We start from the raw sequence: 19,790 nt of genomic DNA on the forward strand, positions 1-19,790 counted from the left end.
TGGTGAAGGGTATCATAAAATCGGCCCCGCCGGACTTTAGGAGTTTCTTTACTGGTTTTAACCTTCAAGAAGAGGATCCACTTGGATTGAGTTGTGCCAATTTAATTCGATCGGACGGACAAGTTCTTTGTCTTGCTCCATGGACTCCGGTTGTTCGTATGAAAACTCTGCGTATGAGTAATATGAAATATATTAAATTTATGAAATCACTTATACGTCTTGGAACTGGTGTACTGAACTATGAACTTGATTGGCCCAACTCTACACTAAAATGATTTTTAAGTTTCTGACGACTATTTCAAATATAGAAGTATATTTAGAAGTTAGAAGTACATTTTTAGTCCTCTGCATTAGATTTGTGTAAGTCGTTGAGGGGAATGAATTCCCGATACTATTATTAGTCTCTTTAGAAGCACATTTTCAGTTCTCTATCTATCAATAATTTCCTACGTCAATAAGATAGGTTTTTGGCCTTCTATGAGAAGATATACAGCATATATCCTTTTAAGTCCTTTTTAAAAATTATATTTTTTAAAATATTTGTCATATCTATAGGAGAATAGCGTGACTTTTTCAGTTCTCAATATTATAATATATAGAGCAGTCCATATGAGATCCTTCTATTCTATAAATTAGGGTCTTTTTGGTCTTTAAGTTTTTTTTATCAGCCATGTCCGTGTGCTAGCACGTGAGTCCGCAAAAGGGAAAATTGATATTCCGCTTTTCTATGTATTCTACGATTTATAAAATCACCTTTAGGCTTTATCTTGAGCCTTTTTTAACCTATTCGGTTACGGTTCTTGTAACAACGGTTCTTGGCTAAAATGATCAAAAACGGAATATCGGGAGGTACCGTTATATGGGGGTTATACGACATCGTGAACCTATGTAAACAATTCTCTTCCAGGGTGTACTCTTTCTGTGGATTTTCAGACAATTCCATTGAAAAAAGGGGCTAATATGTGTTTCAATATAACACCTTTTCGACATTTGAGGGAAAACACTTTGGAAAGGTCCAATGAAAGATATTTCTGGCATTTTAGAAATAAACTTGGCTCCCTTTAAAAAATATATTTTTAATATTATGTCGGAGAAAAGTTTGGCCTCTATCTCTTCTAGATAGTATATTCTATCGACTTTTTTCTGATCTTTCGAAGAAGGATCAAAATCTTGGCAAAGAAGCTCTCTGGACTAAGAAATCACTTATTACCAAAAGAGATCTTTACTTTCTCCTGAAAAGATTTACAGTTGACACCTCTTGTTTTATGTTGCGCGAGGCATATACCTCACAATATACAACACACAATTTCTTATTGTGGTTGTTGCTTTTTGTATTGTTTTTGTTGCTGTTATTGTTGTTCGTGTTCTTGGTCTGTAGCAATGATATGGTCGGCTGCCATAATGTCGTTCGTTGAATACGTTCTCGTTTTGGGTGTTTTTTCACAGACTATTTTTAGGAATAAAATGTGAATGTGTTGGTTGGTTGCTTCGTTGGTTTGAAAACGAACAAGCTCGCTACGGACATTGTACTCGTCATTATGTGAGTTTCAGAAGGTTTAGAAGCCTTAACCCAGCAAACAGTCTCACGCACACACACACAGATACACATTGCCTGCTTTGTATTATTTTGCCATGGGGGGCTATTATGTGTTGTTGGTGTCTCAGTTTGTATGAAAGGATATTTTGTTGTTGTTTTTGCTGTTGGTGCTTCTTATTTTGTCTGTTGAGACCAAGTATTGCCTGCAAGTATATTCATAAAACATGGGAGTGTGTGTGCGTGTCGTTGTTGTTTTTGTTGTTAAATTTTATGTTGCGTTGAAGGTTGTTAAGTGTCAATGCGTGCTTTTTTGGACAATTCACACAGAGAGAAAAATGCGGGCATGTGTTAATGTGTGTGTGTGTGTGTGATGTTCTGAACTAAGAATGCCGACAACAACATTTTAATTCATATTCTAAGCATAGAGCCGAACACACACACTCGCACTTACGCACAGACAACACATTGTAGATCAAAGTCTCAAAGATGTTCATCGTCATAGCAGGTTGCTTTTTATACACTCCACCACAAATTAGAGGGTCATTCAGTTTGGGATTTTGTTTGCAACTTCTTGAAATATATGTCGAAGACCCCATAAAGTATGTATATTCGAGATAAGCATAAAATTCATTTATCTTTCGCTGAAAGTTACTCCAGCTTCGGAACGGAATAAAGTGGGTTTTACTAGAAAGGTTTTAGGTCTTAGTTCTTTTATTAGAAGTCTTCTGAGGCATTTTGTTAGTAGCCTTTTCAGGACTTCTGTTCGAGATCCTGTAAAGGCATTATTTAGAGGTTTCGAGGATAACCCATTTGGCCATACATCAAGTTTTCACATGACGAAGGGCATTGAAATATCAAGCCTGCCGAACATAATGTTGTTTTTACTTGTATCTAAACAGTTGTTGTTTTTTCTTTACCTTCTCTATCTTCCTTGTTTTTTTTTTATTTTTTCCTCCCCTCTCTCCCCTCCCTTCCTCGTGCTTCGTATGAGTATGTTAATATTGTCTGTGGGCAATACCCATTTGCTTTGCCTTCTTGGCTTCTGGGCAACATAAGTACGTGTTTACGTGTTTTGCCTTGCATTATCTTCCATTTCATTCCGAATAACTGACTCTATGACAATGTATGTCCCTGCACGTTGTCATTGTATTATATTTCAAGTTGAGCGCCCTACACTGTTCACCCACACCCCACCGGCAGAAAAAAATTAACAATGAAAAACGCCAGCAACAACAACATCCAGACCATTGACAAAAAGCTGAATATGTTTAAGCATGTCTTCTCATATTTCGTTGCCATAGACATTTTTCCATACGAAAAAGGAAAAAAAGAGAGAAAACAAAATCTGTCTGTCATTACTTTAAAGTTAACATTTTTGTAGAGATTTGAGAGCTCGTGTTACTGGGGCTTCTTCCTCTGTCATCTTTACATTTTTTCCTTCGTTTAAGTAATATTAAATACAAGAGTTGACTGTCAGGGCTACTTATGGATCTAGCTATAGGGTTTCTGAATATACAAAATATTGTACAATTTTTAAGTTTTGCACCCTTCAACATTTTTTATAATTTTCGAATTAAGATTTTTTTTGCTTTGAAGGGCATAATATTGATTTTTTAATAATTTATTTGAAGGAACAATCAAGTTTTTTTTTTTAATTTATTTGAAGGACTCTTCATTAAAATTTCTCAATTATTACAGGAAAGTCCAGCAGATATGAATGTAGAGATAAAAATAGAGGACACGTGTATTGATATTTTAAAATCACCTAAATAGATGCAGGGCAATTTGTCCCCTGTTCCACATTTTATAAATTTTCGAATTAAGATTCCTTTGAATCACTTAATTTTATGTTCATAGTGCCCTTAACAAAATTACTGATAACAACAGGATGATTATTTTTTTTTTTTGGTCGCAATTGTTAAACTTCAAAAAAGTCACTGGAGGGGTCTTTTTGATCCTTTTTTTCAAAATTAAATTCAAAACTTCCTTAAAACGGTGTTGTAGCAATTTTTTGGCCGACTATATGATACCCTGCACCACTATGCATATTTAGTAGAGCTCCCGTAACAAAATAATTTATTTTAAGTGGATCATACCACCTATCAAAATTTTGCTTTAGATCTGTTATAGTTTCCTATAGATTGCATGATAGCACTTGGAGCAGAATCATATAAACAAACATACATATCGGAGCCGAGTTGCAAAAAATGGATACGTAAGTCCCGAAATTCTCTCCATTTGGGCTAATATCAGCCATTTTTTGCACAATAAACTTGAAAACGGATTAAGGATATATATGGGAGCTACATCCAAATCTTAGCCGTTCTTGATAAAATTTGGCAAAGGTATATTCGAGCTTTATAAGAAGTCTGTCATTGTTGTGGCGTGTATATTACGCATGTGAGAGACTTTAAATCCCAAATCGGATAAAACATATATATGGGAGCTTTAGCTATATCTGAACCTATTTTCTCCAAATTTGATGCGTTTTCTTCTAGACCTAATTCGGTCGGATGTACCAAAAATTCAGGATTTTTTGAGAAATATTGGCCATTTGGTGCAACTTTAATGCGAAATCGTATGAGGATGTATATGGGACCTATATCCAAATCTTAGCCGCTCTCGATATAATTTGGCAGATGTATTTCTGAGCTCTATAAGATGTCTGGTAGCAAATATCTTTGTTGTCGAATGCAGATTACGAATTTGAGGGATTTTAATATCAAATCGGATGAAACATATATATGGGAGCTATAGCTATATCTGAATCGATTTTTCCGAATTCGATGTAATTGTTACTAAACAGAATTCGGTCGGATGTACCAAAATACAGAATTTTTGGACTAATATTGGCCATTTGGTGTCTAATTAACCCTAAATCGGTTGAAGATATATATTGGAGCTGTATCTAAACTTGAACCGATTCTCACCAATTTCAATAGAGTTTGTCTTTGGAAAATTTCATTTCAATCGGATAATAAATGCGACCTGCACAAAAATACATGAACAGACGGACTGACATGCATAAATCGACTCAGAAAATGATTCTATGAAGATCCTCACAAGTAACTATGGGTCCATCTCGCTTCCTTCCCCTGTTACAAGTGTACAAAGACATAACAGTATGCGTATTGTTAAAGCCAAAAGCCTTTCCATAGACCTCTGTCTTCCAGAAAATGAAAATATGTTAGAATTTTAATTTTAGAAATATAGATAGAAGACTCTTTACATATTGTTTACAGATAGAGTCAATCGCTAGGTTTCTTCGTTTATTGTAAATGAAATGACATGATTATGGGAGAACTCCTATGGACGAATTATACACCTTCTATATACCAAAGACACGTCATAGGTAGAAAATCTGTTAGTAAACTACCTTCCAGTCTTTAGAAAGGAATAGCAAGGAAACATACAATAGTTTTATAGATTTTCCATTGAAAGATGTATAACTGTGAGATCTTTCTACAAAAAGAAGGCTTATATGGCGTTGAAACAGCTGACCTCGAGAAAAGAAGGAATATGTCAAATTTAGTCCGCATACCCAAGGGGTTTGTCCTTGGGATTGATTAATTTTATAGCATATGCCAAGCGTGCTGGAAATTGCAATCATTTGAAGTTGAGTGGCATTTCTGTTGCAATTAGAGAATTCGAGGAAGCAATATGCTTCCCCGTAATAATCCGTTCCTCAATAAAATTGTTACGTCGTTTTTATACCCTCCACCATACTATGGAGGGTATATTAACTTTGTCATTCCGTTTGTAACTCCTCGAAATACTCATATCAGACCCCCAAAAAATTCTATGTCGATTTAGCGATCCGTCTGTCTGTCTGTCCGTCTGTCTGTCTGTTGTAATCACGCTATCTTTCGAATGAATTGAGATAGATGGCTAAAATTTTGCACACATGTTTATTTTTCCAGTAGGCAGGTTAAGTTCGTAAATGGGCCATGTAGGTCCACGTTTTCATATAGTCCCCATATAACGGTACCTTCCTATATTCGGTTTTTTTATGATTTTAGCGACATTATTCACGGGAATTGTTTTAAATTTGGTATTTGAAGTTCAAAATGGATACTACACCCTAAGACGGAAAATTGTCTGTGCAGGTCCACGTCTTCATATAGCCCCCATATAACGGTACCTCCCGATATTCGGTTTTTGATGATTTTAGCGACATTATTCACGGGAATTGTTTCAAATTTGGTATTTGATGCTACTACAGCCTATGATACTACAGCCTATGACAGAGAATTGTCTGTGCAGGTCCACGTCTTCATATAGCCCCCATATAACTGTACCTCCTTATATTCGGTATTTTGATGATTTTAGCAACATTATTCACCGGAATTGTTTCAAAATTGGTATTTTAAGTTCGTTATGGGAACTACAGTCTGTGACAGAAAATTGTCTGTGCGGGTCCAGATCTTCGTATAGGCCCCATATATCGGTATTTTGATGATTTTAGGTACAATACCCACCGAAATTGTTGAGATGTGGTATTTGAGGTATATACCTCCATTGAAATTGGAGGTATATACCGTGTTTGGTGCATCAAATGTGTGAAATCGGCCGAGAGTATATATATGAGAGCTGTATCCAAATCTTAACAGATTTCTAATTAATTTGTCAAATTTATTATTGTAACCACATTCCGCCACACATACAGAATTTCATTGGAATCGAACATACATATCGTGTTTGGTGCATACCATGCATGAAATCGGCAGAAATATATGTGTGGGAGCTACACCCAAACCTCAACCGATTTCAATATAATTTGGCAATTTTTTTTTGTATCAAATTTCGTCTCTCTGTCCGAATTTCATTGGAATCGGACATATGTATGGTGTTGGTGCATCAAATATATGAGATCGGCCGAATATATATATATGGGAGCTATATCCAAATCTTAACAGATTTCAATATAATTTGACAAATTTATTTTCGTATCAAATCCCGTTACACATTCCAAATTTCATTGAAATTGGACATAAACAACGGGTTTGAGGCATCAAATAAACGAAATCGGTCGAAAATATATGAGGGAGCTATATCCAAATCTTTACCGATAATTTTGCAAATTTATTTTTGTACCAAATTTAATCACTCAAGCCGAATTTCATTGGAATCGAACATATAGCCTATGTTATTTTAAGGCGATGTTGTAGTATACATGGACATTTTCAGGAAAATCTGTTCAGCGGTTTTCGAGTCCATAAATTACAAACAAAGATATAAACATTTCCCTCTTTTATAGATATAGAAGAAGAGGAAGAAACAATCAAGATTATATTTATTAAACCCTAAGTTATAAATTGATGGGTTGCATCATAATTTTTCCTTTCACAAATTAACTGAAATACATTCGAAGACAATAAATTACTGCGAAATGATTATCGCCAATATAAAAAGTAAATGGCATCGTCAAAACAATATGCATTAAAGAAAATTTCATTGTTATTTAGAAACGAAAAAATTGCAGTACATAAAAGTTAAAAAAATCGAAATTTAATGATTTTTTTCATGGAACGCTCATTTTATAGATGAAACAATCAAATATTTATACAACAATCCCTGGCGTACGTATTCACATAGGATAGAGATATTCACGTTGTTATATCCAATTTAATTTTGAAATAAAATAATATGGTCTATTTATTTAAGAGAAGATCGTTGGAAAAAGTAGGGAAAACTCATCAATGGGGAAAATATGATGATTCATTTTTATAAGCACAGTTAAATAAGGTCTTTCAAAATATTAGCCCTGTAAAGCTACTGATGTTAGCTTGAAGGTAAGGCGAAGATATGAAGCCAAAATTAATTTCAGGTTAAGTCGATGGTTTGACATAGCCCTCCTATATAGGTAAATCAGAATTAACTGTGGTTTGGAATTTTGTGTTGCTGCATATAGGAACCCTGCCCTTAGGCTCTATATATCAGCAGAGACCGATTTGCTTTTGATTTGTTTTGTTTGAGAATTTGTCTATTAACTTTCAACTGATACAAAACTTTGTTGTAAAAAACTGTCAAAATTTTATAAAGTTTTGAGATGGATTTTCTCTGTCACTCTTAAATAAATAAGAAATTGTTTCAACCTGACTCTATTCCCAAAAATCTTGCTATTTTCATGAAGAATTTAAAGCTATAATATGAAAAAAGACTCAAACTAAGAATGGTGTTAAATTTCAAAAAAAAAAAAAAAAAAAAAAAAAAAAAATCGTAACCTTCTGGTTCGTCTTGACTACCATGGATTTGGACTGAATGTTTCAACAAGGAGATTTTAGCCGATAAAAATTACCATCAGATATTGCCACAATCGTTGGTGCAGAATCGTTATTCCTGGTCGAAATTTTGCAAATTTTGAATGGTTTGTTTGAAATGAATGATTGTTGAGGAATTAAAGGTCAAAGTGAACTTTTTGCAATTGTTCTTTAATTTGGCAATATCATGGGGGATTTTGTTATTTTTTTAGGGTAAGGGTATTGTGCCTTTGTGCATTTGTTTGTAAATGAAGAAGACCTATTGTTATTATGGAAGATCTTCATATAATAATTTTCTGAGTCGTTTTATGCAGGTCAGTTCGTCCGTCCGTCTGTCCATGGATAAAATGGACAAAATGCAGGCCGCATTTATTATCCGATTGAGGTGAAATTTTCCAGAAAATATTAGTTTGGCTGAAGGACAAACCCTATTGAAATTGGTGGGAATCGGTTAAAATTTAGATGTTGCTCCCATAAATATTTTCAACCGATTTCGAACCAATTGTGCACCAAATGACCAATATCAGTTCAAATTACCTGAATTTTGGCTCATCTGACATAATTCGGTCTAGAAGCAAGTACTTCAAATTCGGTTCAGATATAGATATAGCTCCCATATATATCTTCAACCGATTTTGGGTTAATTGTGCATTAAATGTCCAATATGCCTCCAAATTCTGGTTTAGAAGCAAGTACTTTAAATTTGGTGAGAATTGGTTCAGATATACCAAGAGCTCCTATATATATGCCTCATCCGATTTAGTGTTAAAGACCCTCACATTCGTAATATGCACCCCACCAGTATGACATTTGATACCAGATACTGCTCGAAACTAACTCAGCCAAATTTTATCAAGATCGGTACATACTTGGATATAGCTCCGAAATATATCTTCACGGTTTTCAGGTTAATTTGCACCAAATATCAGTCTAAACAACCTGAATTTTGACACATCCGACAGAATTCAGTCTAGAAGTAAGCACATCAAATCGCTTCAGATATAGCTATAGCTCCCATACATATGTTTCATCCAATTTGATGTTTAAGACCTTCACATTTCTAATATGCACTTCACAACAATGATATTTGGTACCTCAGATTTGGATATAGCTCTCATATATATTCTTAATCCGATTTCATGTTTATTATGCAAATAATGGCTAACAGCAGACCAAATAGAGTGAATTTCGGGACGTACGTTTCTATTTGGTTGAATTCGGCCCCGATATACATTTTTTTTAATATAATCCTTCTCGAAGTGATATCATGCAATCTACTGCAATGTTGTTTGGTATAAAAGATAGCAAGTAAAAAACTGTAAGTTCAGCCGTGCCGAACGTTGAATAGCCTCCGCCATTTGAACGAATTCGGCAATTTAAAAAAATCCGTTAACAATTCTGTTAAAATCTTAAGAAGGTCGAATGTAGCAGTTATATTTTGGGTCTATATGACGACGTGGACCTGCATAGGCAACTTATGTCATAAGCTATTATAATATTCAAATGCGAAACTTGAAAAAAATCGGTGAATAATGTAGCTAAAATCATCAAAATACCCAGATTACTATCATAGGCTGTAGTATCCACTACGAACTTCAAATACCAAGTTTGAAACAATTCCGGTCAAATAATGTCGCTAAAATCATTAAAATACCGAATATCGGGAGGTACCGTTATATGGTGGCTATACAAAGACCCACGTCTGCACAGACAATTTTTTATCACAGGCTTAAGTATTCATTACAATTTTCAAATACCAAAGTTTGAACAATTCCGGTGAATAATGACGCTTGAATCTCCAAAATACCGAAAATAGGGAAGTGCAGTTGTATGGCGGCTATACGAAGATTTGGACCCGCACAGAAAATCTTCTGTCATAGGCTGCAGCATCCATTAAGAACTTCAAATACCAAATTTGAAAAATTTCCGGTGAATAATTTCGTTTGAATCTCTAAAATACCGAAAATAGGGAGGTACCATTATATGTGGGCTATACCAAAACGTGGACCTACAGGACCCATTTTCAATACCAAAAGTCCTGCAGACATAGCATACATTTGAGTTAAATTTTATCAAATTTTGTTTTCAACAGACAGACAAACATCGTTAAATCGACAAAGAATTTTACGAATTCTGAAATTAGAATTCTGAATTCTTAAATTAGAGCAGCTATCTAAAAATTAGCAAAATAATTAGAATAAATATATCAAATGATCAAAAACGAAACATTAGTATGACACCGGTGATATTGGAGAGGATACTATTTTTTAGCCCATTCAAGATGAACTCAATTTCACTTTAGGTATTTTTAAAGAACTTCAACACCTAAATAAACTTAAAATTGGCTTCGATTTTGAAATAAAAATCTTTATGTGTTACATGATTGTATTATGTTTAATTAAAAGGAATTTGACATTTTTAAAGGCTTTCTAGTTAAAAAAAAAAAAAAACTGGCAGCCGCTATACAACTAGCTAATTATAATAATCATAGTAGGTAATAGATTTCTAAATCTTGGCTTCAAAAATAATACAACAAAAAGAGGATTTAAATAACATTGTGCCAATTAAATCCGTTTAATTGCAACTTTTTTATGTCTATGACCCTCAGGTCATATTTATATATATATTTTTTTAATTTTCTTAAATGTCATTATTGAGGTAAAATTGTTTATCAATGTGTGTGTGTTTTCTTTATACGAATATGTATAAATGAGCCTGTCTGTCTGTCTGTATGTGTGTGCAATTCTGTTGTGAATGAAAATAATGATTCGATTGCTTCATTAATTTTCTACTTGCTCTGCTCTTGTGTGAGTGTTTGAATGTGTGTGTGTGTAAATATTTTTTATTTGCTTGTTAATATTTTTTTACATAATTTATTTTGTTGTTGCTGATGCTGTCGATTTTTGTTAATGAATTTTTGTAGCTATTAAATCTTGCCGTTGTTTAGGTCGTTTGTTGTTTTTGTTTCTCTCTCTTGTTCAAGAGATAATGTCGTCGTCTGGTTTATGGATGAAAAAATAAGGATGAATCTTATTGTCGATGTCGATGTCGGGGATGATGATGAACGATAAACAAAGGTGAACAACGATGAACGGATGATGAGAATGCCTCATCACCATCACCGTTGACGGTGGCAACATCATGGCGTTAAAGATAGAGATTCAAGATAGAGCAATGAATAGGTTTAAAGATGCTGATTAATACGTTCCGTTCGTAAGAGATGTCATTTTAGAAAATACACATGGCGAAGATGATGATGGTGATGTTAGTGAAGATCATGTGGTTACAAAATAGGTAACTGTTTATTCGAATACCTTATAGTAGACGTAGGCATTGTCCATAAGTTTTGTTTGCTAGGAGGGTCTAGAGTTAAAGGCTGATGTGATTAATCCTCAGTGGGGGTGGGGGAGAGGTTTGGTTTATCGAAATTTATTTTTTTAATGCCGTGTCTTTGTCTTTCTCTGGAAGCTGCCTCCTAGGCCCCAGTTGTGACTCTTGTAGTTATCGTCGACGTCGTCGTAGTAGTAGTAGTGGTTGTGGTGGTGGTTGGAGAAGTGATGGCGGTCGTGATGTGTAGTGTTTTTTGTTGAATAGTAGTTGTAGTGTAGAGTAGTCGTAGTAGTGACCAAATGTTTAAAGGTCACTATACAAAAGCTATACTTTTCCTGCTGTTGTCGTTGTTGTTTGTTTTTTTTTTCTGTTCTATGCTTATTTTTATGTTTGCTCAGCTTATGCTCGGAGAGAACACAGTTCTTGTTCTCTTATTTCGGTTTTCTCGATATCTTATGTTGCCTGTGTGCTCGTGTGCGTAACAAACAACCACTGCGTATGAGTGCTTTTATGCTCTCTCTCTCTCTCCCTCTTTGGGCTTTGATTTTTCCAAACTTCTCTCTCGGTCGTTTCTTTGCTTTTTTTCCTAGTTTCGTTTCGTCATTAAAGTTTGTTACTTGTTTGCTGGCTGGCTTTCGTGTTCTGCTTATTGTTCTGTTTGGAGGTAATGTGATAGCTTCGTCTGCTCCTCTACTGCTTCACTTAATATGATGTTTCCTGGTTATTATCTTTTATGTTATTATTGTTGTTGTTGGCATTATTGCTTTATAAATTATTCACCGAATCGAAGTGAAGCGAATCTTGCGGAAAAGGGCCTCAGAATAACCCAAATGCGGGTGTATGTGTGTATTTCTTTAGTCAGTGAGCCAGCCAGTCTGTCTGCCTGCCTACTAGCCCGTCTAATGCCTTTTGTGGTTGTCCTGCTCTTGGACAACGTCTACCCCTAAAACAAAATTTCTTTAAAAATATTTAACGTGTTGTTGTTGTTTTTTTGTTTTGCTGGTTTTCCTATATTTATTGTTATTGTTTCAACGTTGACGTAGGGTTGTTGTTGTTGTTGGCTAGGCGAAAAGAGATTTTTTCGCCCCCTTTTGTAATTCGTTGTTGGTAATTTGCTCTTTTGGCTGTTGGGTATTTTTTGCTGGGGCTGTTGTTGTTGGTGTTCCTGTCGACGTCGTTTCGTCGCAGTTGTCGTCTACTTGCAAATGTTTTGTTTTTTGTCCCGATTTCGTTGTTTTTGTCGCAGTTTTAGCTTTTGGTTTTTTTCTTGTTGTTGTTGTTGGTTTCAGGCCCACCAGCCTTTGGGCTGTTTTAGTTGTGGGGTGTTGGTGGCCTGGCTTGTTTTGGGGGGATATTTTAATGCTTCTGAACGTTGTCGTCGTTGTTGTTGTTGCTGTTTCTGCTGCTGTTGGAAATTATTGATTTTATATTTTCTTCTTGGTCTTCCCGGGCTTAACAAGAAACAATCCAGGGAATTAACACTTCTCGAAGAAAACAAACACCGAGAATTAAAAAAAATGTTTTTCTTGTTTGTTTTGCGGTTTTACGTTGTAGAATGCTTGTAATTGCTTTTTGTTGTTGTTGTTGTTGTGAAGGCACCAAGGTTTTCTTATGAAAAGACGCACTCACGCAAAAAAAAAAAAATCACCGAAACTTAAGCCAAGAAATTATGTGTATATCCTTTTCAAAACAAGAATATTTGGTTTCAGATATTTTTTTTCGTATTTTTTTTTTCGCAAATTATTGCAACCTGCACTTCCTGTGTGATAGGTGGGGAGGGAACGAAAAAACACACACAAAGAAAGCTAATACATATATTTTTTTCCTGTGATTTTTTTCACGCGCGTTTTTCCAACATTTTTTTTTTGCTACACAAGCAAAAAGGGATTTTTTTGCTTTCTCGTTGGGTTGGCTTTTGATTTCTTCTTCTGCTTTTTTTCAAAACCAAATTATTTCTTTTTTTAATTTTTTCCTTTTGAAGAAACTTTTTTTTTTATTTTTTCTTCTTTCTTTTTTTCTGGTATTTTTTTCTTTAAATCAAACAAAAAAATTAGGAAAACGGCACTCTCGCGCGTTGCTTCGTTTTCGTGTTTCAAAACCTTTAACGTTGCTTATACAACTGGCCTAACATACGTAGCTTTTATGCTCCAAAGGCCTTCAAAAACTGCATTCCAATGCATTATGGCCGAAAAGCTTTTCGACATTTTCATTGGCCAAGAGCTTGGTGTTTTGAGGCAAAAACGGCACTCTCAAGTGCAATGCACATTAGTTGTCACATGGCGTGAAAGCTTTAGAGAGCACAGGACCAACACACATGATTCATGAGAGAGAGAGAGAGTGAGAGAATTCAATGTACCATTTTTGAAACACAATTCCAAGAGCAGATTGAAAGCAAGTGTGATAAAAACCATTTTACAGAGAGCAAACATCATATGTGCCACAACATCTCATCACATGAGCCAATAACAAAGCTTTGGTCATATTTCTACATTGCTTAACATGAAAGCTTGACCCCAACAGTTTTCTGTTAACAGTTTCAAGCTTTTTATGCTGGCCACCATCTTTGACAACATTTCCTGTGAACGACAGCAAAAACAGTGTTTGTTTTCGCTGCTTTCGTCACATCACCAGTTTGCTGCAACTGCTAATGTTGTTATTATTGTTGTTCTTGCTGCTGCCATTCTTATATCCTTGTTCTCATTTAAGCACATTTAGTATTGTAGTTTATGCGGTATCTCGTTTGTGTAGATGTGTGAATGTGTTTGCATTTTTTATATGTTGTTTTTTTTTCTCTTCTCGTTTTGCATTTTAATCGAGAAGTTTAGTAGGGACGAGAACGAACTCGTTTCTCTAGATGGACCTATATCATATGTATATACATATGTGTATATGTACATTGGTAAATATTATGTAGGCATGTGTGTGTATATATGTAATGATATTGTGTTTTCATATATTAGGATGCCAATATAGAGGTGATGCTTGAAAGATATGGGTTTCCAAAAGGAACATTCGCCTGGGGCTTGTATTTATGTTGATTAAACAAAAAATTGAAAAATACCAAAATTTTAATTTTTGAATTTTTTTTTTATAGATTTTTTTTCAAAACTAATCAATAATTTGAAAAATGTACAGCAGTCATGGGTTTTATGTTGGCATTCACTTTCCAATCGATGTTTCTTTTGATAAGTGAGTAATTTTCAATAGACATTTTTTAAAATACGCCTATACTATATGAAAAAAGTCTCAGTTAAATAAAAAAATACATAAATTCATTGACTTGTGCTTGTAAAGTCAAGGTATATTTCGACCAAATGGAAGCTATTCTGATTTTAGAATATTAAAACACAGTCTTGTCGACTGGAAATTCTGGCAAGGATTTTAAGCACACCTATTTCTTTTAATATGCTGGCTTGACTTATTTTTAATATTTCTTAATTGAGAGTCGTTTTTAAGACTCATTGCATAGTGAATATAAAGATCCACGATGGTGGACAATTAAGATAACAATATTATATGAAAACCCGTAAGGGAAGGTCAAAAGTAGGGCAGTGCTCATAGTACCAACTATTAACCTTATTTTAATGCCTATCATTGCTTTAGAATAGTCACAATTTGGGAACTGTATCCAACTGTGAATCGATTTTCAACAAATTTGACGGAGGCCATTGTACATCTAGTACCAAATAACATTCCTTATAGTGCATGATATGACTTCGATAAGAATTATATTATAACAGTAAGGAAAAGTCAAAAGTCGGGCGGGCCGACTTTATGATACCCTACACCACTATGCATATTTAGTAGAGCTCCCGTAATAAAATAATTTATTTGAAGAAGATCATACCAACTATCAACATTTGGCTTTAGAGCAGTTATAGTTTGTTTTCAAAGGGAACTAATATAGGCAGAGAGAACTAATAATATAATACATATAGGCGGCATATCCAATTCTGAATCGATTTTCACTAAATTTGACGGAGACATTTTAATTTTTTATATCAAACAAGATTGCTATAGAGTGTATGATATCACTTCGAGAAGGCGAGTTCCACAAAACGGAAATATACGTCCCGAAATTCACTCCATTTGGGCTGATATTAGCCATTATTTGCAAAATAAACCTGAAATCGGATGAGGGATATATATGGGAGCTATATCCAAATCTGATCCAATCTTGATAAAATTTGGCAAAGGTATTTCGGAGCTCTACAAGATATCTGGTACCAAATATCATTGTTGTCGAATGCATATTACGAATGTGAGGGACTTAAAAACCAAATCGAATGAAACATATATGTGGGAACCGATTTTCACCAAGTTTGATGTACTTGCTGATAGAGTTGGCTTATATTGGCTATTTGGTGCACAAATAACCCGAAATCGTTTGAAGATATATATGGGAGCTATATTTGACAGAGGTATTTTCGAGCTGTATCTGATGTCCGGTTTCAAATATTCTTATTGTGAAGTGCATGAAACATATATGTGGGAGCTACAGCTATATCTGAACGGATTTTAACAAAAATTTAAGTACTTGCTTCTGGGCTGAATTGGGTCGGAGGTGCTGAAATGCATGTCCTTTCGACTAATATTGGTACACAAATAATCCTGATATCGAATAAAGATATTTACGTGAGCTATATCAAAATTTGAACCGATTCCCACCACATTGTACAGGGTTCGTCCTTGGGCCAAACAAATATTGTTTGAAAAATTTCATCTCAATCGGCTAATAATTGCGACCTGCATTTTGTGATCAGAATGTGATTCTTTGAAGATTCCCAAAAATAACTGTGGTTCTATCTCGCTTCCTTGTCCATGTTACAAACAAACGCACAAAGACATAATACCCTTAATACTACACATAGGCCTTCGTGTTGTATCTTTATTACTTCTGGAAGCAAAATTGATTTAAGCGGTTTTACTTTCTCTCTTGAAAAGTTCTCAACCAGGACAAGGCAGAGAATGTCAAAATAATTTTCTGTTTGTGTTTTTTTTATTTTTTAATATAAACAAAATTTCAAAGTATCAGTCGTTTTTGCGACGTGCCAGGTTTGGAGTACTTCCTTCACTTTATATGAGATATGTGGTAATTTATACAAAATGTTAAAATGTGCGACCAAAGTATTCCATTTTACTTCATACTTTATCTAACACATCTAAAAATATTCTTCAAGAATATCGAACATTTAAATCCAATTTTATGCGAAATCATAAATTCAGATAAAATGCATATTCATCTCAGGTTTCTGGTTAAGAGAAATATTTTGATATTACAAGTTGACCTGTTTCGCAAGTTATGACAGATAAAGGTACTGAAAATTATGACCCTTTGTGGGTGAGGTATCAGAAGGGGTTCGCAGATATATGTCATTTGGACTACAGATCTTGTGTTAGCAAAAATGATTTTATGTGTGAAATTTAAAGAGAGTTGTGTTTTTCAAAATCTTGAACCCAATGTGAGGAAGATACTAGAAGAAGTGTTTCGATCCCCACCATCTTTATAACAGATCTAGTTTTGAGAGAAATATTGGAATGTGTCAAGTACGAATGGAATCGGATGTTAATTCCGCGTTTTATGAGCTTCACGAGCATTCAAAATGTTGACCCGTTGTGGATAGGTACCAGAAGGGAATGGGCCGATATATACCATCTTCACAACAGATCTTGTGTTAGTAGAAATAATGGGGTGTGTGAAATATGAAGATTACCGGATGCTTATTTCGGATTATATCATCGTTTTGTTTATTCAAAATTGTTACCCTTTGTGAGGGAAGTACCAGAATAAATGGTCCGACCTCTTCTATCTTGTGTTGCTAAAAATATTGAGATGTGTAAACTCTGAATGGAATCGGATGTTAAATTCGTGTTTTATGAGCTTCGTGAATATTCTGAATGTTGATCCTTTGTGAGGGAGGTACCAGAACGACTCGACCAATATATTCTATCTTCACACCAAACGGTGGTTTAATAAAAATATTGTAATGTGTGTAATTTGAAGACAATCGGACTCTTGCATAACATTATTCAAAATGTTGACCCTTTGTGGGGAGGTACTTGATGGAGTGCACCGATATTATCCATTTTTGCACCTGACCTAGCACTGAGGCAAATATTAGGATTTGCAGTGGTGGAGAAAAATAGGATTCTCGTTTCTCTTTCGGTGCAGACAATTATTTTCTTGGAAAATGTTGACATTTTGTGGGAGGGGGGGGGGGGGGGTGCATTGGAAGGAGTGGACCGCTATTGCCCATCTCCGAACTCGATCTAAGTTTGACAATAATATTACGATGTACCAAGTTTGGACTACATCGGATACGGACGGTCGACAGACGGACGGACATCGCTATATCGACTCCAATGTCCTGAAACGGATTTGCTTTGAAAAGACCTAGGGTCTATAACCGTTATATCGGTTATATCTAGGGTCTATAACTCGTTATCTTTAGCTTTATGGCTGGGTGTATAAAGATACATGTCTACAATTTAAAGTTTTACAATTAAGCAAATAATTTCTAAATATTGTAAGTTATATCTATGAACTTCAGTATTTCTAACGTTGTATTCTTTAAAATATCGCAAATATTATCAATTTTTGTGTTTCACATTCATTAATAAATAAAGTTAATTTGGAAAGCCCAAAGTTTCATCTATCAGTTTTTTTTTAGTTTTTTAAAACTGCTTTGTATTTTATTAAATTTAAAATGGTTTTTTAAAAATCAGGTCATTGTACTTTGTTTTGGAGAGCACATATTTGATTATTGATGACTTGTTGTGGTATCGTGTGGTGAATGTTATATTCTCCATAATTTTCTGCTTATATGCACCACATTATTCTTCCATTTTTTATTGTTTCCGTTCAGGGTGGCGTATGCACAACGAGAGTGCCATAAATAGCGTATACGCCACATTGTATAATTCCGTTTGTTTTGGCAACAGTTTTGATATCTCTAATTGTTTTTGTATTATTATTATTACTATTTGCCTTATATAGTTCATTGGCATCGATTCAGAAGAATATGTGTTTCTTTAAAAATTTTAAAATTTATGACGTTGCAGACAATAATTTTTATTTTATTTGGGGCATTTTGTGGCAATAGTTTGTTGCTTGTTTATTGTTCATAAAAATGCCTTTCTCCATTTGGCATTTCCATTGGAAAAATTCAATGGCATAGAACTATTTTCAACAAGCCCATTTCAGCAGCATTCTTATGGTCTACATTGATGACTTAAATAGCACGATTTCATTGAAAATCTTTCTGTTAGAGATGAAATCTCAACTTGATGATGCAAGTTTATGTATTTGTTTGCTTTTGTTGTTATTTTTGACTGACCAACAGAATTTTTTATTTTTTTTTTGGAAGGATGACACAAAAATTGAAATGTGGCCATTGGAAAGAAAATGAAAATGTGGGTGAAGTTAGACGTTTAAATAGTATTCAGCCTAGATAGACGGTTGCAGTTTTTGTGACATAAGAAGTTTACCTGATGTTTTTTTACTCTGCGGGAAAACGAGAATGGAAAGTGAAAAAACACAATGCGACAAAATTAATTATTTTCAATAATTTCGGGGAAAATCCAGCAGATTGTGAAAGTAGAGCTACAAACAGAAGACACGTGTAACGGCATTTTGAAAGATTGCATCGATAAGTAAACAAAAAAGAGAGGAAAGTTCCCCCCCCCCCCCCCCCCCCATCCACACGTTGGGAATTTTTCGGATAAAGTTTCCACGGATATTTTTTGTTTATAATTTTAACCTTCAACAAATTTGAATAGTTTGGTATTCATTTTAAATTTGACATAAAAAAGAAAAAAAAAATATTTTTCATAAAATTCTACAATATACTACTATAGGATCTGGAAGACGTCAAGAGTGTATGGTCAAAACCTTGGGTATTGTCAAAGCTTTATAAGGGCCCTAACAACGTTTAACCTGGAAATTTTCACAACCCATTTTTATACCCTACACCACATAGTAGTAAGGGTATTATGTCTTTGTGCATTTGTTTGTATCAATGGAGAAGGACGCGAGATAGAAACATAGTTACTTTTGAGGATATTCATAGAATCACTTTCTGAGTCGATTTATGCATGTCAGTCCTTCCTTCCGTCCGTCCATGCATTCTTGTAAAAAAATGCAGTAGAATTTATTATCCGATTGAGATGAAATTTTGCAAACAATATTTGTTTGGCCCAAGGGCGAACCCTATTGAAATTGGTCATAATCGATTAGATTTTGATATAGCTCCCATATATCTTCAACCGATTTCGGGTTAATTGTGCTCCAAATGACCAATATAAGTCCTAGTGACCTGAATTTTGGTACATCCCACCGAATTCAGTCTAGAAGCAACTAAACCAAACCATAGCTATAGCTCTCACATTGATGTTTCATCCGATTTGGGACTTTAAGTCCCTCTCATGAGTAATATGCACTCCACAAAACTGATATTTGGTACCGGACATACTGCTTGAAAATACCACTGCTTGAAAATACCACTGTCAAATTGTATTGAGATCGGTTCAGATGGATATAGCTCCATGTAATCTTTATCCGATATCAGGTTTATTGTGCACCAAATGACCAATATCCGCCCAAATCGACTGAATTTTGCAATTACGACTGAATTCAACCTAGAAATCAATACTTCAAATTTGGT

At 34.6% G+C, this 19,790-nt stretch overlaps 1 protein-coding gene across 7 annotated transcripts in view; it reads right to left on the reverse strand.

The window, feature by feature from the left end:
• LOC101892489 (trichohyalin) overlaps window positions 1-19,790 on the reverse strand; it is a 282,665-nt gene that overhangs the window by 112,340 nt on the left and 150,535 nt on the right. The window contains exon 1 of one of the 7 annotated variants that reach the window (XM_011293550.3): window positions 11,112-13,983. The exons of the other annotated variants lie outside the window; for them this stretch is intronic. Within the exon in view, the coding sequence (XP_011291852.1) occupies window positions 11,112-11,138 (27 nt within the window). The 5' untranslated portion in view covers window positions 11,139-13,983. Of the gene's footprint in view, window positions 1-11,111; window positions 13,984-19,790 lie in introns of those variants that run through there. 7 annotated transcript variants of the gene reach the window in all.

The sequence above is a fragment of the Musca domestica genome, unplaced genomic scaffold (assembly GCF_030504385.1).
Source record: "Musca domestica strain aabys unplaced genomic scaffold, Musca_domestica.polishedcontigs.V.1.1 17, whole genome shotgun sequence".
Classification (NCBI taxonomy): Eukaryota; Metazoa; Arthropoda; class Insecta; order Diptera; family Muscidae; genus Musca; species Musca domestica.